At 40.0% G+C, this 26490-nt stretch overlaps 1 protein-coding gene across 5 annotated transcripts; it reads right to left on the bottom strand.

Annotated features, from left to right (window-relative positions):
* Nucleotides 1-9249: 9249 nt before the first annotated feature.
* On the bottom strand, nucleotides 9250-26152 carry LOC126174382 (14-3-3 protein zeta). 5 transcript variants are annotated; one of them, XM_049921033.1, is made up of 5 exons: nucleotides 25998-26152; nucleotides 17733-18055; nucleotides 13646-13769; nucleotides 12647-12810; nucleotides 9250-11213 (listed from the first exon to the last, which is right to left on the bottom strand). In XM_049921033.1, exons 2-5 carry the CDS (start codon nucleotides 18030-18032, stop codon nucleotides 11058-11060), a joined length of 744 nt encoding a protein of 247 aa, XP_049776990.1. In that variant the 5' UTR covers nucleotides 18033-18055; nucleotides 25998-26152; the 3' UTR covers nucleotides 9250-11057. The 5 variants fall into 5 exon arrangements, with proteins under 5 accessions (XP_049776990.1, XP_049776987.1, XP_049776988.1 ...); XM_049921030.1 differs by having other exon boundaries at nucleotides 17733-18058; nucleotides 25998-26149; XM_049921031.1 differs by lacking the exon at nucleotides 12647-12810 and adding an exon at nucleotides 12239-12402 and having other exon boundaries at nucleotides 17733-18058; nucleotides 25998-26149.
* Between the last annotated feature and the right edge of the window lie 338 nt (nucleotides 26153-26490).

Here is a 26490-nt window from a genome sequence, read left to right as displayed (position 1 = left end):
ATAAAAAATTAAACTCTTCACTGTAGCGAACAGTCAACTGCCAGCCAGGGAGCATCGTTACCAGGAATACCCTCTCTTCCGTGCGCTGTAGTCGACTGACGTCGTGTGTTTCGATGTTTGTTTAGGTGTAGCGTCCCCATACTACGGCGCAGTTACCTCGCATCGGACAGACGGACGGACAGACAATAATTGTCTGAAAATAAAAAATTAAACTCTTCACACGAGGGAAGACTTGAACCAAGGACCTCTCGTTCCTCAGCTGCTCACGCTAACCACGGGACCACGGCGCTCCTGAGCTCACACAATCCTTGATGTTGCCTATCTTGCTCAGTTTGTATATTTTTTTTCATAGTTCCACACAACTTCTTCCTGTTTTCTCGATTGATCTGTGTTCAGTTTTTCAAGGCCTATCCACTGTGCCAACTTAAAACTAAATCTTAGGGGTGTGCGATCGGGAGGTTCCCTTGTAAGAGGATCTTTAGCGTACTTTGTACGGAAATTACGCCAAACTGTTGTCGCCGACTTTGATTCTTCAAACTAAAACTCACAGCTAGCACGCTCGGGTCCAGTGAAGGCAGCCATCTTTAACGCAACTGCCGCTAGGGCTCCTTACGGTGCAATTCGGATCTAGCGAACTACGCGACACCAAACTCCAAGTATTTCCCTACGAATTCATCTCTGTAGGTACTATGAATTAATTTATATGAATTTTCAAAGTTGTAAAGTGCTTCCTGAAACACCCTATATAGAGGTTGGGAAAAATAGAACAAATGCGTGCTTGAACATAAATGCAAATGCTAGCCAACCCTCTTGACGGCGCTGCTGTATTTGGCCACGAACGACACCTGTACGGTGTCTCAGTACCTTGCAAGCACCAGCCATAGAAGTGTTCCGCATAGTTCTGACTGAGTGCATTACGTCGGAGCTAAGTGAATTCGAACGCGGGCAAGTTGTTGGTACTCATGTGGTGGACGCTTCCGTATCCAAGGGAGCCGAAATGTTCGGTATTTCAAGAGACCCCGTGTCAAAGATTTATGCTGCACACTGGAAAAGCGGAAAAACAAATCACTGCAAAACTGAATGTCGCACTCATGAACCATCTCAGCACCAAAAGGGAACGCGATAAGCGGGGAAAACTAGAATTTCAAAACCACTCATCAGTGAAGCAAATGTCCGTAACAGGAAAACGTAGTACCGAAGCCATAAAACCTGGACTATGGCAGGACGAGTCTTATCCACATTTCCAACTTTTCGCCGAGGTTACGTCGCATGGCATGGGTTCAGCGAAGGAAGAGGAAGAGACTAGTGTTTAACATCCTGTCGACGACGGGGTCATTACTGACAGAACACAAGCTCGGATTAGGAAACGATCGATAAGAAAGGAAACCAGCCTTGCCCTTTCGAGGGGACCATCCTGGCATTTGATTAAAGCGATTTTTGGAAATCACAGAAAATTTAAACCAGAATGGCCTGACGCGGGTTTGAACCAACATCCTCTCGAATGCCGGTCCAGTCTGCGACCCACTGTGCCACCTCACTCAGTGGTGTTCCGTGAAGGTTTGGACAGCCATATCATGGTATTCCAAGGGCCCAATGGTTACTCTGCAAGATAGCATTAGTCAGTGATGATGTGACCATCCAATGGTACAGTGTTCGTCCTCCAGTGGTAATGCTTTGTTCCAAAACGACAGGGCCTGTTCAAACAGCTCACATCGTCCAGGACTGGTTTTTATGAGCACAATGAAGAATTGTTGCATCTCCCTGGGCCATCACATCTCAAATACACTCCTGGAAATTGAAATAAGAACACCGTGAATTCATTGTCCCAGGAAGGGGAAACTTTATTGACACATTCCTGGGGTCAGATACATCACATGATCACACTGACAGAACCACAGGCACATAGACACAGGCAACAGAGCATGCACAATGTCGGCACTAGTACAGTGTATATCCACCTTTCGCAGCAATGCAGGCTGCTATTCTCCCATGGAGACGATCGTAGAGATGCTGGATGTAGTCCTGTGGAACGGCTTGCCATGCCATTTCCACCTGGCGCCTCAGTTGGACCAGCGTTCGTGCTGGACGTGCAGACCGCGTGAGACGACGCTTCATCTAGTCCCAAACATGCTCAATGGGGGGACAGATCCGGAGATCTTGCTGGCCAGGGTAATTGACTTACACCTTCTAGAGCACGTTGGGTGGCACGGGATACATGCGGACGTGCATTGTCCTGTTGGAACAGCAAGTTCCCTTGCCGGTCTAGGAATGGTAGAACGATGGGTTCGATGACGGTTTGGATGTACCGTGCACTATTCAGTGTCCCCTCGACGATCACCAGTGGTGTACGGCCAGTGTAGGAGATCGCTCCCCACACCATAATGCCGGGTGTTGGCCCTGTGTGCCTCGGTCGTATGCAGTCCTGATTGTGGCGCTCACCTGCACGGCGCCAAACACACATACGACCATCATTGGCACCAAGGCAGAAGCGACTCTCATCGCTGACGACGACACGTCTCCATTCGTCCCTCCATTCACGCCTGTCGCGACACCACTGGAGGCGGGCTGCACGATGTTGGGGCGTGAGCGGAAGACGGCCTAACGGTGTGCGGGACCGTAGCCCAGCTTCATGGAGACGGTTGCGAATGGTCCTCGCCGATACCCCAGGAGCAACGGTGTCCCTAATTTGCTGGGAAGTGGCGGTGCGGTCCCCTACGGCACTGCGTAGGATCCTACGGTCTTGGCGTGCATCCGTGCGTCGCTGCGGTCCGGTCCCAGGTCGACGGGCACGTGCACCTTCCGCCGACCACTGGCGACAACATCGATGTACTGTGGAGACCTCACGCCCCACGTGTTGAGCAATTCGGCGGTACGTCCACCCGGCCTCCCGCATGCCCACTATACGCCCTCGCTCAAAGTCCGTCAACTGCACATACGGTTCACGTCCACGCTGTCGCGGCATGCTACCAGTGTTAAAGACTGCGATGGAGCTCCGTATGCCACGTCAAACTGGCTGACACTGACGGCGGCGGTGCACAAATGCTGCGCAGCTAGCGCCATTCGACGGCCAACACCGCGGTTCCTGGTGTGTCCGCTGTGCCGTGCGTGTGATCATTGCTTGTACAGCCCTCTCGCAGTGTCCGGAGCAAGTATGGTGGGTCTGACACACCGGTGTCAATGTGTTCTTTTTTCCATTTCCAGGAGTGTATTGTTGAGCCTTTGTGGTCTACTATGGAGAGAAGGGCTCATGACCCCTTATCAACATCCATAATTGTCTCTTGAACTTACCACTAGCAGGCAGAATGATGCAAGTATCCCTTAAAAATCATACAGGACCTGTATTTATGCATTCCAGTCTTTTGAATGCCAATGGGTTTTCTGCAGCATATTCAGTCATGGAAATGTGTCGACTTTCCACATTTTGTCACCCCTTTATATGATATAAAATTAGATAGTTTCTTTGTAGTAGACTTAGGTTTATACTTCTTTACTTACCTACCTCTGCTCTACACCCACTTAAACTAAGTGTAAAATATGGACTCAGTATATTCAGGCACCTAGATATCTTGGCTTAGGATTTGTTTAAAAGGACAAGCCACTACATTAACAAGAACATGTGCCAAAGATTGTTGTCAAAGTACAGTATATTTTTCTTACAAATAATTAGAAAAATTGCAGTGCATAAAATACAACAAAACAAAGCAGCATTATTAGAAGTCCACATATTCTGACACTCGAGATTTCTTAATACCTTTTAACGGTTCCTGTGATCAAATTCTAATGCCAACAAAACAGCATTCAATGAAGATTACGTATTAATTATTGTCACAGTTTCAACGTAGAGAGGGCACTGAAAATTCGAAATTGATTTGTTTGTAAAGGTAGGTATACAAAACTTTGGTGTACATAGTATCACATCAGCTACCATCAAGAACGACTTGTTTCTTCTTTGCACTCTTCAGAAACAGTCTAGTTGAATAAATTAGTTTCGGTACATCTACTGTTGATATTTTACCCCTCATACTTCTGGAAGTGGCTTCGTATCATTTTTATTTGCTTTTAACACAGGAATTAAAGATGCTCAAAGCCACAGTGGCTATTCCACACTTGTTCTAACCCAACAAGTATGATCCTGAGTAGTTTAAACAGAAACAGTACTTGATTTGCATACCTGGTCATAAGACCACTGGACATGAGACTTAAGAATTCAGTTATTTTCTTGACAATTTCAAATGAGACCAATCCCCATCCCTATGGTCTGGTGTACGGTATATAGCAGCATTATGTCTGTAAACAGTTACTTTCCAAATTTAATTTCAATTTTTTAATCCCTCATGTTAAATGGGAAAACTCTGAGAAAAAGACAGGCATACAAACCAGATACTCCACATTGTCAGCTACTGAAATTACAATCTAGCACATTGCAGTGGGAGGAATGTAGGGCTGTCTGATCACTACCATTAGCTTTGACAGGAGGTGGAAAGTTCAGCAGTAGATCTGAGAGCACATACTGCTAAATACAGTATACCCCACAACCCTAGCAATTGTCTTCATCACTTCAGTTTAGGATGGTGTATTAACCATCATGCAGCTTCACATGTGAACATTTTCCGTATCTCTTATAGAAGTTCGTGTCACAGAAATACACTGCAATATATGAGAGGCGTTCAGTAAGCAAGCAACATATTTTTTTTCTCAGCTAATTTCTCTCTGAAAAAATGTATTTGTTGTGGGGCAACATGGGATATTCCTGGCTTCAGCCTCTTTAGTTTCACAAAGGTCCAATAGGTGGCAACATAGTAAGTAGTCCTCAAAAGGGTGTCTGTAACAGAGTTGCACTTCAAGTAGAGAGCTAAAACTGAATTTCTTTTGGTGGAAAACAAGAGCTTTGCAGATATTGATAGGTACTTGCAGAATGCCTGTGGAGACCTGGCAGCAAACAAAAGCATGGGGAGTCATTGGGCAAAGTGTCTGTCACCATCACAAGGTCATGCAAACCTGTCCAGTCTCCTGTGTGCCGGCTGGTACCACACACTCCTGCAATGTTGGAACATGTGGACACAGTCAAGGTGGCTGACAGATCACTATCAAACATCTCACTGATCAACTGGACATCTCTGTTGGTAGTGCTGGCATTCATACACCAGTGTGTGCCCACTGGGTTCCCACTAACAGAAGACTATAAAGAACGAGAAAGGACCATCTCTGCAGGACTGCTTGCACGTTACAAGGCTGATCATGAGAATTGTTTGTCAAGCATCGTCACAGGCAATTTAACATGGGTTCATCACAGAACTGGAAACAAAATGGTGTAATACATGGAGTGGCACCATCCACACACAGCTCATGGTCTAGGGACTAGCATTGCTGCCACTGGATCACGAGGTCCTGGATTCAATTCCCAGCCGGGTTGGAGATTTTTCTCTGCCCTGGGACTGGGTGTTTGTGTTGTCCTTACTTCATCATTTGTGACTAGATTGGATTGTGAAAAGAAAATGGATTGTGTAAAAATTGGGATTGATACAGGTGCTGATGACCGTATATTTGAGTGCTCCACAAACCAACCACCACCACCACACCACTGCTCCTCAGAAGAAAAAGTTCAAAGTCACACCCTCAACTGATATAGTTACAGCAATGTCCTCTGGGGCTTTGAAGTGTTTGTTTAATGTCCTGCCTCATGGTGCAATGTTCAACTCTGAAGTGCATTGTGCTAGCCTCAGGAAATTGAAGAAAAAACTTCAGCATGTTTATTGCCACAGAAATACAAACTTCTCCTTCCCTAAGGCCTCACACAAGTCAACACATCCGAGAGCAGCTCAACAGCTGGGCTGTTATTTCTCATCCATCCTATAGTCCTGGTCTCACACTTTCTAATTTGTATGTTTGGCCCAATGAAGGCAGCACTCCACAGGAAGCAGTATGGGGATGAGGGAGAGCTTATTGTTGCAGCAAGACATTGGCTCAGACTTCGATAAGTTGTGTGGTACCAAGTCGGCATATAGTTCCTCCCTGTAAGGTGGTGTAAGGCTGTCGCACTGAACAGAGATTGTGTTGGAAAGTAATGCTTTGTATCCAAGAGTGTGTAATATGGTGTATTGCAATCATGAATAAAACCAACTTACTTTCAGAAAAGAATCTGATTGATTACTTATTACACACTCATCATACAGAACATTAACTCACTATTACTAAAGTGCATTTAAATTAAATGTCAGCAATAATTCCTGTAGTCATGGGTGACAAAGGATCAAATACATCTTTTTTGGCAATATGCCTCATTTTCAGCCACAAAAAGCTGTGCAATGAATTATTAACTACAGCAGAAGCACTGGTTAGTCATCTTAGATGAGCCACTATTGAAAGTACATTCGAAAAATCTGCTAACTAACATTTTGCTGGAAGTTAACAGGAAATGGTTGAAATGTTCTGCATTGTCCGCTGTCATCCTACCATCACAGTTTTCCTTCCTGTATCAAATTCTTTCCCGTAACATACAAACCGTTTCAATTATGCGCTATGGGGCATGGCCTATGTACGACTGTTGCAAGTGGTCAAGACAGGACATGTGGTAGGCCAGATAAATTATTCTACATAACGATGCACACAGTATTACTTTTTACAAAGGACACTGCAAGAAGCAATACAGTGTCATTCTGCACAACTGCAGTATGCAATGTTTTAGAAGACTTGGAAGCAGTCTATGGTTCTGTACCATGGGAAGTCTCCCATTTAGAAAAGAATATACAGTCATTCTCTAGAGGGGTACATATGTAACATGTTTATGACAAGGTCACCAGCAGCCACTTGCTCCACCCTAATACATCGTATCCTCAGATGGATTGTACAGCTGCAAAAAAAAAAAAAAACAAGTCCAAAATGATGATAGTTATGGTACCCAATTTCCTGTTCACCAGCTCTTCTGTGAAAATTTAATGTGCAATATGTAATACTATGCTAAACATAGTGGAGGATGTGGCAGATAATTGGTACACAGCATCAGGTGTGAACCTCTACTTTTCTCCACAGGCAGCCTTGTGCAGTCATTTGTTAAATAATCCAAACATGGTTAACATCTACTGACCAATGTGTTTCAATGTTCCCCATTCACAGCAGCATGTACACATTATGGTACCACCTGTACACTAACATATGATGCATTACCTGTCAGCCACACACAACAAACAGCTGTTGGTACAATTTTGTGTGACCCTTCCACAAGACATTTCAGAACAAGTAAGATCACATAACTTGTGATTTAGCATAACATTATCTTTAAGTGATACCTTATTTTAGAAGAATGGACTTTCAAAATAAAAGGTCACAATATTAATATAGTAGCCTAGGAAGTTTGAATGACAACCACCTCATAACATAACAATGTGAAGAGGCACCCAAGCATGCCATCTATACAAGTTACTTCATTTTTTGTAGTTTTACTCCAACTGTCATAACACCACATACAGTAGTACTATGATACATATTCAGATGAGAAATTTTGCAGCCCCTGTTAGCGTAACAAGAGGTCATGTAAAAAAAAGCCAGGTGCAGGATGGTCACCTTTCTTCCAGTTTACCTTAAGGTCTAAAGTTTTCCCACAAAAACCATCAACCGAAGATGATAAACACACAAAGAAATAACATCCATTGGAGATTATACACACTATTGGCAATTTCACCAGTTTGTTTACATGTCCAATTTTTGCCATTTTTTAGTCTTGTCACTGCCTCACCATGTATTTAGATGAACTCTAAATACATAGAAAGATCACTGCACATTAAAACATCACAAGCCAATGTTAAAGAGCACCATCTTGCAACAGCTCAGCAGCTGATTTTCCAAGTTTAACATAGAAACAATTCCACTTTAAATGCTGAAAAACCTAGTTTTCCATTACATCACATGCTATCAGCAGTATTGTGTGCTCTGAACTGGCCATAGCTTAGCCCAAACATGAAAAAATGCCTGCCAAAGAAGACCATCCTATCGACAATACCACCCAAACGTTAGCCCTTTTGATAATCATCTGGAGGTCCAGTGTCATTCATTATCATAAGTGTGCAACTTTGTGATTCAAGTTCTGCTGCTACCATCTTAGCAAAACTGATTCAACCCATTCAGAGTAAAAATGTTAGTGAGTGGCAAAAGTTTTCAGTGTAGTGTTAATGCATAGAATATTTCATCTTCAGAAATGAAATTAGTAAGAACTTCTCTTGGGAGATTTTATAAGACTTAAGCACAGAATTTAAACCCAGTAAATGTCTTCCACAACGAAGGGCTACTGAAGAGCCAGACTTTCAAGAAAGTTGCGAAAAGCAATTTCATGAAAAATTCAATATCTTCACGTTTGAAATTTATCTGTTCAGTTTTTACTTCACATAATTATTTACATATTCCCTTGTTTCTTTCAGAAAAGAAACTTCAAAATTATGTTCAGTAACAAAGTCAACTGATACTGGATATCCTGGCAGCTGAAAGATGGAAACAATGATCTTATTCACAAGGAAGATGTAAATTCAGCCTCAAAACTAAATTTCTGTTAACACTTCTTCCCCCTGCCCAACAGTGCTCGATGTAAAGGCATTGTGAATGGAGTGACATGTCCAAATTTCAGTGCAATTACTTAACATCCCACTGTTGAAATGAGTAACATGTATAATAGCAAATATTGGTCCGAGATCTAACAGGAGCAGAAGTTTCATAAGTTTACTGATATTAAAGTTCCACTGACAAATTATTAATATCCTGCTCACATTTACCAGTGCAAACACTAAATTAGTAACTGGGGTTCCCAGACAAGTGACCTAACATTCATGCAAAATTCTGAAAAGGCTCAGTCAATTCCAAACAATGTTTTTCATGTAAGAAACTCCATAAACCCAAATACCAGTTTCCTGTACAAATAATTAGACTAATGCATCCTGTAAAGTTCTGGTAATTTATGTACTTACGTAGGACCACTGTACAAGGACACTTTCCACTGAGGTCACTAGGTTTCCAAAGAATGTGTATGAGAGTACTCTGAACACCATTACACTCTTCCACAGAAAACTGCAGCAGTAAATTTATGAAAGTGTTCCAATTCAACTTTCTACCTTTTATAATGAACTTAGTGTTAACTTACACCATATCTACAAGTGTGAAACATTTTACACTTCATTTTTAATGTCAAACTATCATTTTTCCCAGATTGCCTGGTACCAATAACTGGAGACTACAGGTGAACAGGTTTCTCATAAGAAAAGGACCTTCTTTAAATTTTATACTTTTATTTACAAACACCACCTCTTTGAAATGTATTAATTTATGAAGTATAAACATCAATTTACTATGCATAGCAATATGTTACACTGAAGCAAAATTGGGTGGAGGTAGGGCAATTTTGAAAACATATGAAACATGTTTATATATGGGAACAAAGACTTCAGAATGGGAACACATCCACATCAAGATGACTTACACAAGCAATATGAAATCTACATTGTGCAAAAATAGGAAGCAAAATGTCACAGTATATGTTAACTTTCTCAGCAACTTATTTCTCAATTTTGTACCTCACTTATCTGAGCCTATATTCACTTTCCATAATAGCTGTATTTTCCTGCAGCACTGTAGGCTTAACTCAAACATGAGAACTAACAACCTTTTAGGCCCTGGAGTTAAAAGGCACATTCAGCATATTAAAAAATAAAATCCAAGTGCCATGTTTTTAAAGCAGCCCACCAAAAAAAATCTGCACAAGGCTAACAGGTCTTAGTCACTTCTCTCCTACTTTCCAGGGAATGCACACACTTCAACAGGAGGAGAAACAAGCATTACAACCAGCAATGTTATGGTGCATTGTCTCTTACAATTACATGTATTTAAGCAAACTTTCTAAGTGTTGCATAATCAAATATTTAAGCTATCCATTCACACTCCTGTTTTCAAATGTTGTCCATGTAGATAGTAAGCAATTTACTGCAAAAACTACTTTTAAATTAAAATTTCATGAAGAGGGCAGGCAGTAAAGTAGCAATCTGAAGCCAAACTATGAATTCCAATGGCAAACTATCATTCAAAACTGTTGGTCAAGATTAATGTAACATCTTTTCTAAACTGAAATGAAGGCAATAACTTGTTAACACCTCCGTTTTATTTAAGTTCTCACATGAACAAATTAAATATAAACAATTTAAAAAAGTGACAAAACTGATATTGGCAGATAAATTTAATTTTTATTGTAACTTAACGTTTTTAATTTTATGAACAGATGGCTATTTTTTAAAAAGGCATTTTATAAAAAGTGATGTAGTTTATACCTTACATTCTAGTATAAATAATAGGCTGCAATTTTATTTTATGATTTTTATTTCGCACATTGAGTTTTCAGTAATTTGGCTTGTTAAATGGATTGTTTCAATGCAATAATAAAACATTGTGAGTCTCTCCACAGCATGAGAAAGAGAAAAAATGCCATGACAAATCTGACAAGACAAAAATTACATACAAATTACAACTGCACTCTTACAGTATTTTTGTGGGTTACTTTGCTTCTGGAATGAAATCAGTTTCCACAACTAATATGCACTTTTCTACATCAATGTTAAGTGTCCTTGCAGCAAATTTAATCTTCTGCACTTTTCCACAATAAATATTTCAAAAACACAACTCCAAACATACATAATGTAGCCTATGAGAAACCAAAATTTTATTACTGCAAGATACTATGCTCTGATGTCATGTTCAGCTAGGAACACAACTCAGGTAGATTTCTTAAAACCATTCGCATGCTGCACTAGCATTTCTTTCAGAAACAGAGGGAAGCCACATACTGAAAGGCTTGTTCAAAATTCTTGTAAAGGTGAACGAACCTTTTCTTTGTAGACTGAAGACTGTGTTTGCACGTGTAGATGTGTGAATGTTTCCTTATAATAATAATATACCGATTTGACCAAAATCGAAGGGTAAAGGATCAGGATTTGGGAAGGACTGGAATGGAAGCAGGTACGAAGATAGGAAGGATTTCAATACAGTTACTTGGAACAGGGATTTGACGGTTCTCGCGGAGGGCCAGATCAGTTATCACCCCCTTCTTGAGGTTCATCCCCATCCCCTTGCGTGTCCGAGGTCCACAGAGTGAGGTTGTCCCTCAGCAGCTGCATTATGAGGGTAGAGTCTTTGTAGCTGTCTTCGTTTAGCGTATCCAGTTCAGCTATGGCATCGTCGAATGCCTGTTAAGAAGATTGTTATTAGTAAAACTACTTAAAAGTTCTTGTACATTTAACATGATCAGCATTTAAACTGTAAGTGAAAAGCGAACCCTCATTTCAGTATTAAAGAAGGCTGTTGATTCCACTATTTTTATGTGCACCATTCCTAAACCTTAAAACCACAGTTGTAGTAAGGCCATTATGGTGCAAAATTTAATTGTTAATTCAAGAGATATGTAAAACTATGCTCTGAATCTTTAACAAACAATTTCATGAAGAAATAGTATGAGATACTGTAATGGTCAGAAGGCTATTACACATCCAACATTTAACAGAACATTGCTACAATGTATTTGGATCACAACAAGGTTGTCATTTACACAGATCACTGTTTTACTGCTTTGTATTTAGAATGGAATAATCCTTGCAAATTGTTGAAAACTGTTAGTATTTAGTTGACTACACGAAGCAGCATAACTATTTTTGATGAAGGTAAATATTAAACAGGACATATTAGTGAAAACTTTACATTTATAAGGCAACTGTATAGATTAACTAATCATCAAGCAGCAACAGCAGAAAAAGGTTTTACTAATGCAAAACCTGTATTTGCGTTTCTTGCCACCACTAGAGCAGTTTATCTATCCAATTACACTATATAAAAAATTATTTGTTATTGAACTATAGAAAGTTTGTAATATTAGACAATGTAACACCAGTAATTTTATATAAATCGTTTCAAAACATTAGTGCAACACTGCTGTGCAGACTGGTTTGCTACTCTAAGGTTTTGTCTACACAATATTTTGTTCACTAACATCCATTATATTTTCATTCCACTATCAAATACATTTTAGTAAACTCCACAACTCAAGGAGTAATTCAGATAACATGCAAATCATGGAAGGGCCAGACAATTATTGCATAACACACAATATGTTAGCATTGGAGTCCTGATAGGGCATGCTGATTACATTAGTTAAGAGGTATCAGCAACTCTTCTTTCAACACAAACGGGAACCTCCGTAACCCAATCTTGGGCCTACCTGTTTTGCAAGATGACACGCTCTCGCTGGAGAATTGATAATTTCATAATAGAATACGGAGAAATTTAGTGCCAAGCCCAAACGTATTGGATGGGTTGGCTGCATTTTTGACTTTGCAATATCAAATGCTTCTTGATACGCTTTCTGCGAATCATCCACTACCGCTAATAAAAAGGCAAAAGAAAACATTTGACCATTACTTTTCGAAGATACCACACGGGAAATTAAACTTACTTAAATGTGCGATTAGATGCAGTTTATTTTCCCTGAACTGTGTCGCCCAGCAATTTTATTAACTTTTCTCACACATTTAAGTAGTTTTGTAACATGAAACTAAGCAACCAGTCTGCCATCAGCACTGCCTTCAACCTAGAAGAAAGTCCGTCACCTGAAGTCAAAGAAACCAACCTGTTTCGCCAACTGACACGCTTTGTCTGGCGAATTTAAGATTTCATAGTAAAACACGGAAAAGTTGAGTGCCAGCCCCAGCCTGATTGGATGGGTAGGCTGCATTTTGGCCTTGCTGATTTCAAAGGCATCCTGGTATGCCTTTTGAGAGTCATCCACAACAGCTGCAAGAAATAGTTTTCCACTTATCAAAGGGAAGTATTCCATATCAAATTTAAAAGAATTTTTAATTTGTTATGTCACAATTTCTGACCTATGTGAAAGTCATCAAAACCTCTTGGTTCTGTTGGAAAGAAAATTTGTAAAAATGGTGACAAGTATGTGACAAAAACTTGTCCAGTTTTAAGTCTTATTCACTGTGGCTACCATGCAGGTGGTAATGCTCAGTTATCTGGGAGAAGTTAAGACATTACAGAAGTACAATGAAAAAGCATATATTAACTGATGAAACTATGACATTTGCTTAAAGTAATGTTGAGAAATGATTGGAGCAAAATGAAAATAGGCTTATGAAACAGTTTCCTCAGAACTTTACCTTAGCTATACAGGTGACTTTCCAAGAACTGTACAAATTGCATATGCTTAAAATGTTTTCAAAGAAAAGCACGTGGTGCCTAAATTTTAATTTTGTTCCCTTACAAATATGTCCCTCTATTACTACCTAATAGTCCAACTCAAAGCTGGTGCAGATTTTTTTTAACACTATATGAAAGTTAAAAATCCTCAACATGCAGTGACAGAACTCTTAAACATGTTTACAAATGAAATCATGAACTGTGATAATGCATCTTGTCTGTTCACCTTGTATTCCAGTCTTGTAAACTAACATCACTACAGAAAATTGTGAAGACTAAACTTTGCAGAAATCAATTGTCACATTCATCAATTAACCATAAAAGGACCACGAAAGACTCCAAAATATAAAATTTTATAAATGTGCCTTAACTACTGCTCCAATAATTATATGTCTTTCATATTCCTCAAGAAAGTATTACTTACTATTCCTGTTTTCTCCTGTGGCAACTTCTGCAAGGTACCTGTAATAATCTCCCTTCATCTTCAGGTAAAATACTTTGCTTTCAGCATTACTTGCTTTTGGAATAAGGTACTTATCTAACAGGCCCTGTAAAAGAAATAAGTTTAAAAGTCTGTTCTGGGCAGTAAGCACAGGCAGTGTTACTAGAATCTTTCCTATGGATGAAATACAAACACTCATGAGGTAGAAGTAAAGCTTACACCACCAGAAGCTAGTGAGCTAACTGAATTGTACGAACTTAATACAAGTAAAATTGGTGCAATTTTATGCCCTACACACTCCAACGTAACGACGCAAAATTAAGTATTACCTAAATTAAGTAAATCATTGCACTGAACAGGGATGTAAATTTGTCATCTATTGACAATGCGCACGACTGCTGGGCGATCTGTTGCGCCGACTTCATCCGCCGTTGGTAGGACCATCAAAATAGATACACCAATTTAATAGGGCTGAATGAATGAGCTGAGACTGCTTGTTGCGGTACGCGAGTCACAGCTGGTATGGCTACGGCACAACGGAATGCAGCGCCGGCTGTCGCCCAGGTGGCACCTGGCAACAGTGCTGGTGACTCAGCGACAGCCCACTGCACGCGGCACACCCTGTCACAGCGTCGTTACCTCACGTTTCTGCGTTAACTTAACACGCATCTGACATACTTCCGATACCGTCTACTACACATGCCTTTCGTGTTCACGGATTGGCCCTGTCGTCGCGTCCTTGAACCCTCCGGGTTGAAAGTCCCAGAAGAATATTTAGAATGTTTTACGATTTTAAAATTTGTTTTGCAAGTCAAATTTAACAACAGGTTAGTTTACGCTATATTCAGTCCAGTCTAAAACCAGTGCGCTTTTACTTTATAAAATTTCGGAATTAATTTCCACCTGTCGTCAATTCCGTTAATTCTGCACGATGTTTCAAAAGTAAGGCACACAGTGACACTAAGGCCGAAACTTACGAGATGATGTTGCCTTAACAGCATACAACTAATGCGTAGTAAACAGGTCAATGCACGCATTTCGAGGGCGTGATTAACAGCCAAATTGCTTTTTCAATAGAACACAAAACCTAGTTCTAGATATTAAGAAAAAGCCTAAAACAGTACCCAAGTGCTGCATGGTACCAGGTATTTCTTCAAAGATCGATAAACGTATCTGTTTAAGATTGACGAAAACGTGCGTTGTGCTCACAAATCACTCTTGTCAGCAGCACGCTGCTAATGAATGAACACTTAAGCTGACGCAAGTTAAATCACTCTTTACGTCATGTCATATCAAGAGTCATTTGCCATCTCCGTAAAATTCATTTTACCATGTACTTACCCGTAAATAATCTGTACGGATGGCACCTGTAAGTTCGGAAATCTTACAGATATGAGCTACCCATTGTACTAAGTGCTTGTTCTCTAATGCTCAAGTCTTCACTGATTTCTGATGAAAGGCAAGCCGAAAATGGGAAATTAACGCAATCTGGTGATCACGGTCTGGGATACAGCGAACACCCCCCCCCCCCCCCCACACCTCACCGATGCGGATCGTCTTTAGCGTCATTTGAACAAGCCGGTTCTGGATAGACCGTTCTATCACTGCCCATTTGCAACCAAGAATATTGAGGCAGGTTGACTGGAACAAAATTTATACTGCGTATTCGTACATGTATGCGTTATAATTTTTCGGGTTAGATAATAGGTGGCAATTTACATCACACCTCAACGAAAGCAGCCAATATACATAACCACTAGTTATGCACTTTACTGTCAAAGGCAGTCTTATGTGACGAACAAAATCCAACATCAGATTGGCGAAGTTCGAATATGAAATATTTCCCCAAAACTGTAGATCGTAAATTTATAAAATTTTGGCGTTCACCGTCTAAGACAATGTTCACCTGGGGATGGAGAGGTTTCACCTACGTTGAAGTACCACTTAAAGGTTACGTACGACCAGTCCGTGCAGTGACTTTTCCCAAACGTATAAGCAAGCAAAATTTTTTGCAAGACATTCTCCCAATGTTATTTGGATGGTAGCCATATTTGTACCTTTTAAGTTTTATCGAGATTGTACTCTTCTACCTTAGGACAAAGTCAGCACTCAGTCTTCACGTTATTCAAGCATTCAATAAAGACAGGTGAAGCGGCGCACCCAAAGCGTGTAGGTAAATCCTGTAAGTTTTAACAATGGCTATACCAGCGCGAAATGCTGTGGCGGTTCGTAGAGCGATTCAGACATGCAAATAAGTTTTGATAGGCACTACCACCGGAAAAGGATAAATTATTTCAGATTAGGTAAGATACTTCCGCGGCGCACAAAAATAGTTAACTAACCATGATCACGCGAGCAAATCTGTCACTGCTTCGTGACAGATTGCCAGTCTTTCTGCAGTTAACCGACGCACACATTTTTTGCTAATACTTAGCAAATCCAACATCGGCCGCGTCGACCGTGAACTTTGCATACCGTATCAAGCACAAAATGTTCTTCGTAATCTATTGTCTGTCTGCTCTGTAGGCTTATTTGCTTCAAGCCCGTAACGACAGATCTAACTGCAAGCTTATTACGTCACTGATATGGGTGAAGCGAAACAAGTAAGTACTCATGGCCGCGACGATGAAACCATCCCAAATTTCAGGAATTTCATGACTACGGACCAATAATTTTAACGATCGTTTGCCCAAACACTGACAACGCCCATTAAACGTAAGTACTCGCCAAAACCCTTTGAGCGGTTAGTACAATATACCTAGCTCCTGCCTAGACGTAACTTCATGCAACTGAACACTGAATTAGGTTCCTCCAGACAGTACCGACGGAATAAAGATTTAACTATAGCAATACGAATCTATGTTGTCTACCTCACCACTATCGGCATTGCGTTTTCACATTGTTGCACTATCAAAACTGCAATTTTCGAAAGCATTTCTCTTCATTCGCAAAATTGGTCGGAAAACACTCTGAACTGCCCTGTAAAACTAAATTTTCCACAAAGAAACGAAAATGATGGTGAAGTGACGGGGACAATCTAAGCTGGACTCTTCGCAAGCTCCGTATTTAATTTAGTTGACGTAAGGAAAGGAAGTGTTTAGCCCATTTGCCTCAGATATTTTACCGAAGCTAGTGAAAAGAAAAAGCTGAAGCAGAGCCAAGCTCACAGCAACCTCTCCCGGTCGGAGCTTATTCCCAGATGATGACGTCAGAGTACATCTAATCCTGGAGAGTGCCTCACACTGCCAAAGACTCGTCAGAGACGTACCGTGCACTGACTCTTAGCTAAGAAGCGTGGGCCAGGTTAGAAGGTCTAAAATTTCAAGTGCGCATAATTTCTGATCTTTTAGACATAGAAACCATTTCTACAATTAAAGATTCCCACCAGAAGATAAAGAGTTTGAAACATACTAGAAGTCAGCCACATTTCTATGCATCTAAGGACGAAATGTTTTACCCAACAAAAAATCAAGAAGGTAAACTACTGCCTCTGCGCCACCAACAGGCTGTATTTTCGACACACGAAATTCTCCATTTTAAGAACCTCTAGGGGCATTTGTCGCGGCACGGACGCTGTAGAAATTCCTTTACCGCCCATGGCGTCACTGTTGATACAAGTGAAGGAACCAGAGGAAACAAGTGACGCAGCCTGAATACCTCACCCTGTTTCGCCATCGCCGCTTACGTCATCCGCAACGTGCGACCGACACGCGCCGAGACAAATAAGGAACCGCACGCGAAACCTACGGAGGAAATGCATCAAGTTATGGGAACAATTCTCTGGGTTGTTTTCTTCAGACCATTATCAGACAAAAATCGTTAAAGCTTTCCCAATACTTTAACTTAATTCCCTTGCAAATCTTTTATCATTAACGAACAGTCACGCTTAACTTACCTTTTTGATGACAATTACGTCAAGCTGAATCAGTATTTCATAACTTTTAGATCCTCAAACGGCACGAGAGCATTTTTAGCTGCAGCATTAAGCTATCCTATCACAAGCGCAACGTAAGACAGGACTGTAAAGTTTCAAAATAGTATGGATAAGTAAATGAAAGGCTGTACTTACGAGAACGTCGTAGCAGATTTCTCTCAATTCCTTCTCGACCTTTTCTCTGTACTCCTTTGCCATCTGCTGCTTCCTTTCTGAACCTTCCGTCTTCTGTTCAATTGACGATATAACTCGCCATGACGAACGCCGGGCACCCACAACATTCTTGTAGGCGACCGATAGAAGGTTCCTTTCCTCGTTGGAGAGCTCGACGCCTGTCTCCGTAACGGCCTTCATCGCAGCGGCCATGTCATCGTACCGCTCGGCCTGCTCGGCAAGCTTCGCTCGCTGAACCAACTCCTCTTTGTCCACAGACATTTGTGTAGGGTGGGTTTATCGGACTGCTGGATAGAAAGTAATGCATTAGCTGAAACCAGAGCAGGATGGCTACGGTGTCTTAAGCTACAAGCATTTTGTTCCAAACATGCAGTTCAGCTAAACGACAACCGCACTACAAACGCATAGTGTGCAATAGTAGACAGACAACGCGGTACCATCATTCGAAAATCTCTCTTTCAAAGCATGTTCTGAAATGACTTACTGAACGAAAATTCGCAATGACGCTGCGAGAAAGTCTTAATACTGGATATCACAGGCACTTGGATCCACTAAGTAATCAACGACCGTTCACACAACACAACAGCCTACATTTGTCCACCCGGTCTTGCAGCCTAGCCTGGAACTCGTCGCGACACCGAGTGGCGTAGAACACTACTGAAGAGCTGAGCGCCGCTGCCCGGGAGCTCTCGCCCTACGCGTGAACTGCGCCGGATCGATCGGGCGCGCCCGTCGCGTTGCGCACTCCCGCCAGGCGGCTCCACCGACCAGAGCGCCCCTCCCATCTACGCGCCGATCAATACTGCCAACTTACGCAATTATCAGCGCGCTACACAAAAATGCAACATTATACACTCCTCATTGACCTGCAGAGCCCAATCGACGCAAAAAAAAATTTTTTGCGTCACACACACACACACACACACACACACACACACACAGATAATAGCTAATAGAAAAATTATGAGATTCCCTCTCCTGTGAGTAATGGAAGCTACCCCATTAGCGTTCATTAGTAGTATTATTCCTTTACTACTTCTTCAAATGTACTCAATGTCATGGTATAACAATTTACAGGCCAGGCTAGAGCATAGTACACTTCCCCTCCCCAGGCAGGTTTTTGGGTCAAGTGATTTTTTGCTAATGCTAAGTATATATTGGAACAGTGAAATTTTGCTGACCACATTAATTGTGGACTGTAAGATACTTATCTGTATGATAGCCTTGTCTCGACATTTGCACAATGTTGACTGCATTTTCAAATATTTAATAAAGTTTGTTGTAAGTGAGACTTCTAAGATTCTTGGAACTATATCTTAATGGACCACTACTTTTGTACAGCCTCCAAAATATAATGATCTAGTTTTACAAAGAAGGACAATATTTGCAGATTGTTTTATTATAGGAACCACACCAGCATTTACTGGAATTCAGGGATGTGGTACAAAAATTTAGATCTGTCAGATAGGATTCTTGTGTAGGTCATGTCAACCAAAGTAAAATTATCAGGTAACACTAATTCTATAGTTATTTTTATCCTAACAGGTGAAAGTACAATGGCAACTTGCCAATTGTTTCAAGAGTAGCCTAATAATGGTATGTAACCACAGAGATACATATGTAACATTTGGTGCAAAAACTAAAATGAAATAGATACTCTGAATTGTTTCATATATTCTAACCAAAACAATTCTGTGAAATCTTCAGCATCAAAGTTTGAAACTTGATCACAGGAAACTCAGCCTCTGGACTTTATTCCAACTTAAGGGAATAATAAAGAATTTGTCCAATGAACTTCACAAGCCATACTTTATGATTACATCACAAAATACTACTTCTGTTCCATTTTTCAAAACAGCAAAATTATATTCCATTATTCAAACTGAACAAGAGCACAATGAATAAGAATGGATTGTTCTGAAGAATTTAATTCTGAAAGTAATATCAGCTGCCTGTTACCTACTTATCACAAATGTTACCCAAATCCTCTCCTTTGTGTTGAGGATGAATGTGAGATGTTTTGCAGCTTAAGTACTGCATTTACAGTGGCTGTACCTACATATGTATAAATTTAATGTCACTTCTTTAAGTACAAAGGAACTGGTTACTGCCAGCACACAGTTTTAGTTGACAACAGTTACAGAACAGCAATAGGAACTGCAAGTCTTCACAGAGAACCACTGTTTCTCTCAAGGACTACTAAAACATTTTTATCCCAAAATGGCAAGTGTGGAAGATTTAATTTGATGTAGAAAGTAAGCTACTGGAAACTTCACAAAACAAGCTGCCACTGCTAAAATAAAAAAGATCATACATGCCCATCTTATACATGCTGTCCATTTCAAATCCACAGTGGACCAGACAAATTATAGAAAATCACAATGGCACAAAATGTGCATTAATTTGTTTGAAATTTTTGTGAATTGAATTAGCGAACAATGTGATGATCATGCTGCCTTGGTTATCTCCCACATGAGCTGTCAAAGCCATACAATAAAGCTCAATTATCACATGACAGGACTAAGATGTCACCTTTCACAGGTGGTGTCACTCATCACTCCTTTCATCTCTGGTAATGTCTGTTTAACAACAGAGTTGGAATGTTTTGGATTCACATTAAACTTAGTACCTCTTTTAACTGGGTGGGTTAGTTCAAGCTCTTAGGAGTGTACCAATTCAATTAAAATCATGCCCAGTGTAGCACTAGTGTTCAAACAGCCTTCACTTTACCTTAAACACAGAACAATATGCGGGTATGTCAATCCAGTAATACAATGCACATGTAGCTGAAGTTTGGAAATCCAATTCCAAGCAGAATTATTTTCTGCTGCAATGTCGCATTCCAAGACATTAACCTACTCATTACAACTTAGGCAACTATAGCTTTCTTTAACACACATTAACAGATTTACCACTTGTTCATACAAAACAGCATTTCTGAGGATTGCAAACTAGCAACTGTAGTTATGTAATGCAAAGTTACAGTATTCATCCATCATACAAGACTATGATGGCTGCACGATCTTATCACAGGAAAAAATTCTTTACTGGACAGTAACTCATCAGAAACTGATGTTCCTTTGTGTGCAACTGGTCACTGCAATTTCGATCACTACACTTTAAGCCCTTTACATAAACTGTTCTCATTTTTATTATTTTGTCAAACTTAATATCCTGAGCTGGGTATACTCTGACAAGAATAGGCCTTCGAAAAACTAAAGCTTCACATTTTTTCAGTGCCAAATACATTCTCTTCCACTAAAGACTATACAGTCATACATTTGTAGCCTGGCTGTCATGTCTTGGTCGAGGTGGTTGCTACTAGGTATCTTTCTTGTGTGCATCTTTGGCTAATCTAATCACACACTCAGTCTATCCTGTATTAGATCATTAAGACAGTGCTTCCAATAAAGAATGACTGATGTTCCTGCATTTAACACTGAATTTAGCAGCTCAGCTAGTGAAGAATAATTTTATAGTGAAAAATGTTACTCGATTAGAGACAAGTTAATGACTTCTCAGTTGACTAGTGCTCACGTGTGGTACGAGATAAGCACTGTGCTCCCAGCACCAAGACTTCTTCCCACAAAAAAACTATTGTGAAATATATGGTTTTACCTCCTACCCACACAAATTACAAAGTTTAAGTATGTTTAATGGAAGTCCAAGGCTGATGACTTTTAAAAAATTAATAGTTTTCGCTTTAAAGAGCTACACATCCATAAAGGGTGTTCAGAAATTCCCACTACAAACTTGTAGGCCTTGTAGAGAGGAGTTGGTACATAATGTTTTGAATAGTAACAATGTACAGAAACTTCATCCAATAACACTACATAGTGTGAAAGTTATAGGTGCGGCACTTATAAATGTTATGTATACACATGGTGATTCTGTGATGTAGCGAACTGTGTAGAATGATGGAGGAGGATAAATGCATCAATTTGAGATAAGGGTCCCTATACCAGAAACTAGCTAGTAAAATACGCTTACTGGTTCTGCTGTTGGTTATACTACAATATGGGCAACTTTCGGAGGTGGTACTACGAAACAGTAAAAAAATCTCTTACACATGGGCTCAAATGCATACCTTCAGAATTATGGGCACTCTAGTAGAGATGGGTTTTCAAGTAGCAAAGGTGAACTGCATGCATTTTAAAACTGATGTTTACTGGACTACTACTCTTATCTTCCTTACTACTACCTCTTACCACACAATCTTTGCAACAACAGTACCAGTCTACATTCCCACTATCAGAGGGATTAGGACTGCTTTCTCTTGGAATTTTCGACTTGTTTCTTACCTCAAATTGATACATGTATCCTTGCCTATCCTAGAAAGTCTAGCATCACAGAATCACCTTGTATATTCATAAATTTACATGTTGGCACCTATAATTTACACACTGTACCGTCATTTACTGTTTCCCCGAGATGGATTCCTATTCAAAATGTTATGTACTCACTCCCCCCTGGAAGTCTGGAGTTTGTGAAACGTTACAACATAATATATTTCATAATAGCATTACACCCATAAAAAATATTTTTTTAACACCTCAAAAGTTCAGGGTTAAGCAGTACCAGCAATGGCTAATGCCACCACACTACTTCCAATGTTACCATTATGATTAAGTACTTCTGCAGATGTTCAGCCAACTTAAATTTTACAAATGAACAATTCTACCTGAAACTAATGCTAACCGTCCACTGTTACGAAGTATTTGTTTCCACTAATTTTCCCTTTGTTTACACCAAGGGTTACACTGGGGCCTTTGTGACTTGCAGAAAGGTCTTAGTCCCACAAAGGATCTGTTTTACAAAACTTCAGGAATTCTCCAAACTGCATAAGTTTCACCCTTAAAAAAAAAATAAAATACTGGCCATTCTCAGACAACAATGGTTTAACTTTAAGCAGTCTGCTAATCAAAATGAGCTGAGGTACAAATCTAGTCTCTATACTTAGCTAGTACACAATGTTTTCCGTGATCCTCCTCCTCCTCCTCCCCCACCCCTACTTCACCGTTAACTGAGTGCATAACCACAACCAATCACTTCTTAATTGCCAAATCTACCCAAAATCAGCAGTTAGAAGATCAATTACCTAGGAAGCTAAATTACCAAGGAAAGACTGTGGATATCAAACAGCCTATGTGACTATACACAACATTAAAATACACAAAGAAACAAATATTCTGTTATACGGTGACTGCAGTACCTGTTCTAAACATGGCTCTGAGCACTATGGGACTTAACATCTGAGGTTGTCAGTCCTCTAGACTACTTTTCCTAACTATCCTAAGGACATCACACACATCCATGCCCGAGGCAGAATTCGAACCTGTGACCGTAACAGTCACATCGTCCCGGACTGAAGCGCCTAGAAAGCCTAGGTTAGAAATAGCCAACATTTTAGCGATGTTCAGACAACTGAAAAATTCTGAGTGGCCAACGGTTTGATTAAGCTGAACAGTATTCCTAATGGAAACACCAGAAAATAATTGAGTATTTGTTGCAGTAAACGATAGAACAAAAAAGTAGAAAGGACATCTGGAACAAATGGAATAAAGAATGAAAGATTACTTCACAATACAAATTCAGAGGAAAGTGGGTCACAATAGAAAATTTTGAGAGGGAACTGAAGCCAGAACAGGTCCCTAGCCCTAAATGGTGAGAAGTAGAGGAACGAGGAAAAAATCTTTTCTGTTACCACTGAAAAAACTGAACAGTCAATACATGAGGAGTATCCTAATCTAATGATGATCCTGAGAAAAGCACATCATGGTACAGTTATGTTTGAGATTGCCCAAGAGCATTGCACAAAATGAACTTTCTTAAGCACTTAACTCAGAAATGGTCAATTGGAAACTTAGCATCTTATTCCCACATACACAAATACGCCTAGATATCATGCAGTCAGAAGAAATGACATTTCATGTGGCTAGGGCCTCCCGCCAGGTAGATCGTTCACCTGGTGCAAGTCTTGACGCCCCTTCGGCGACTTATGTGCCAATGAGGATGAGATAACACCCAATCCCTGAGTGGAGAAAATCTCCGACGCAGCCGGGAATCTAACCCAGGCCCTTAGCACGACATTGTGGTGCTGACCACTCAGCTATCAGGGTAGACATGCAGTCTGATTAACAGATGGACCAGGATTGACCAGAAAGAAATCACACACGAGACTCGAAAATTTCAGTCTAATAATACACAACTGAGTAAGCCACTCAATGGCCCCACCAATACCTTGCAGTGTAAACACATGCACACACTCATGACATTAACAACTGTCAAAATACATTTATTTGCCAATAGCATTTATGAATGTCACTAAAGCCAAGCTCACCTGTCCCACAGGCCAATATTATTTATATTATAAACTTATTGACCAGGGAGAAGGTGTGGACACAAGCAAACTAGTTTTGACACACACACACACACACACACACACACACACACACACACACACACGATAACCATGTACCACATTCTATATTCATTGGAAGCAGTAAGTGAACTAAGTTCACTGACAACTCCAGCATACATTCAAACAGATTTATAATTTTACATACAGCAACATTTTATAGCTACTATATTGCGTGCCAGTTTTAGAAGATTACTCTAGCTTTTATCTCTATTAAGGGATTACACAAATCAGTTTTTAGATTATAGCAACAGTTTTTAACTTAAAGTAAAAATCATTTCTCCATTGAAGAAATACTTTAAAAAAATTACCAAGTATTTACAGCCAGACTAATGCACCTACCCCACATTCTGAAACTTACCTCTATCCCATATACTTCAAGATTTAACTTTGAGGCAATTCCTAATCTTTTCAGTAATTATTACAAGCTGACACCCTAAATCAAAGTTAGTGACAAGTGTTAAACTCCTGTGCTAGATATTCCACAACTAAATCTCATGCAAATTTCATTGGCAAATTGTCAAATCTTACTAGTGCACATCAATCTCTGCAGCAGCTACTTGAAAATTTGTGTTTCCTCAAAACAAACCGGCAGACTAAACAATAAAACCACACACAAAATTACTCAAAGGCAGATAACTTGCCAAACACTTTCACTAACCTGGCACTATCAAACTGACTTATCATGGGCAACCCACTTGCCCCAAGTGAAACAGGTGACAAACCTGTCACACATCCAGAGTTCCCAAAACAGTATACACAATTTTGTTACACCATTAGGGAATACTATTACAAATAAAGGTCAACCTTAACTTATTTGATACCATCTAAAATGAAGTATCCTTCACAAACAGAAACTTACAAAAATGCTAAGTACTTCTGTCTGGGTAACTATTTCACAACTTTACAATCATTAAGAAGAATTAATCACTCTCACCCCCACCCCCACTCACCAAATGACAACTTTTACTACAGTGTACAGGCAGTGGGACGTAACTCCCTGTTGCTGTCCTAAAACCACTTAAAAACGGAATTTCTGTTGAACAGTGACAATTCCTCAGCTGTTTGATACTGAGCAGTTAAATATGCAAAAAGGAATTCCATTAGCTGACAAGAGCAAATTTTCCATTGTAGATACCGATTTCTCTTTATTCCACTAAAACCTGTAGTAGCCGATAGTAGATAAATTTCACAGAGCTGTTATCAGTTGATAAGTTGGACAAAAATGACCATGGGCAGATTCTTTAATTTTATACGAGCGTCGGAATAGTCTACCTCCTTCCCTCCCTCCATCCCAAACCACACAACAGCCTGAAATCTTACAACGCAGAAACATGCTACTGAATGTCATTTTTCCACTTTCAGACTTACGTGATGCTGTGAATATACTTACAGCAAAGAAAATTTTAAAAAACTTTACTTCACTGCCATTAGTAAATTTCAAATGCCACACTCATTAAATGCTCTTAGTAATCGTCTTTAAACAAGTGAAGGTCGAAGAAAACGAATCACGTGAAGTCTCGGTGCTTATTTGATAACGCGTGCATATTCACTGACAACATTCTCGCTTACGAGAAGCACACATACATAATTAGATAATAAAATTTGAGAGTGGAAGTCGCTTATTAAAATTACGCAAACATCGGACACACCACCGGTAAACTCGGCAAAATGGCGATTTACGGGATGGCACACCTTCAATGCGTCACACCGTATTTCCACAATTCTTTGCCCGAGAAACAATATGTATGCAAATCTTAGCCTTCCAATTCTATTCTAATTAAAAGATACATCAATTTGAGACTTACGGTTTGTAAAAAATACCCTTAACAACTACGCCCCTCTTACTACACACTCAATCTACACACTATTCCAATCCTCCACTTCTCGTCGGATTCCTCGATGAATAAGAGGGGGTCACAGGGCGGAACAGGACTAACCAACGAAGTCGTTTACGATATATATAACACAAAAGCACACAATATTTAAGAACAATGAGTAGTTTAAAATATACTATACATTTTAATATAAGACGAAAACTATAAACTGGCCAATTAACAAATCATTCCAGAAATATTTGGTTATATATAGATCAAAAACTGTGCCGGAACAAAGAGTACACGTGAAGACAAACCAACGACAAACACAACAGCCATCTAGCGGTAGGTAGCAAAAGTAGAAAAATGAATGGTCAGTTTCTGACAGTGATTACCGGATTCTCGCAACCAATTCATTAACAGCTTTCACATAGATACGAAAAATAAAGTATTATGAAAAACAGGGATCCATATAAACGAAAAA

Source organism: Schistocerca cancellata, chromosome 1 (genome assembly GCF_023864275.1).
Source record: "Schistocerca cancellata isolate TAMUIC-IGC-003103 chromosome 1, iqSchCanc2.1, whole genome shotgun sequence".
NCBI lineage: Eukaryota > Metazoa > Arthropoda > Insecta > Orthoptera > Acrididae > Schistocerca > Schistocerca cancellata.
The sequence above is the reverse complement of the archived record's forward strand: the minus strand, read 5'-3'. Positions and strand labels throughout refer to the sequence as shown.

What these genes read in the sequence shown, in the direction of transcription:
- LOC126174382 (XM_049921033.1), bottom strand. Translation starts at nt 18,032, where the DNA reads ATGTCTGTGGACAAAGAGGAGTTGGTTCAGCGAGCGAAGCTTGCCGAG. An exon ending in CACAGGAGAAAACAGGAATA is followed by an intron (nt 12,811 to 13,645) that starts GTAAGTAATACT and finishes TATTTCTTGCAG; the next exon opens with CTGTTGTGGATGACTCTCAA. An exon ending in CGTGTCAGTTGGCGAAACAG is followed by an intron (nt 11,214 to 12,646) that starts GTTGGTTTCTTT and finishes TCTTCTTAACAG; the next exon opens with GCATTCGACGATGCCATAGC.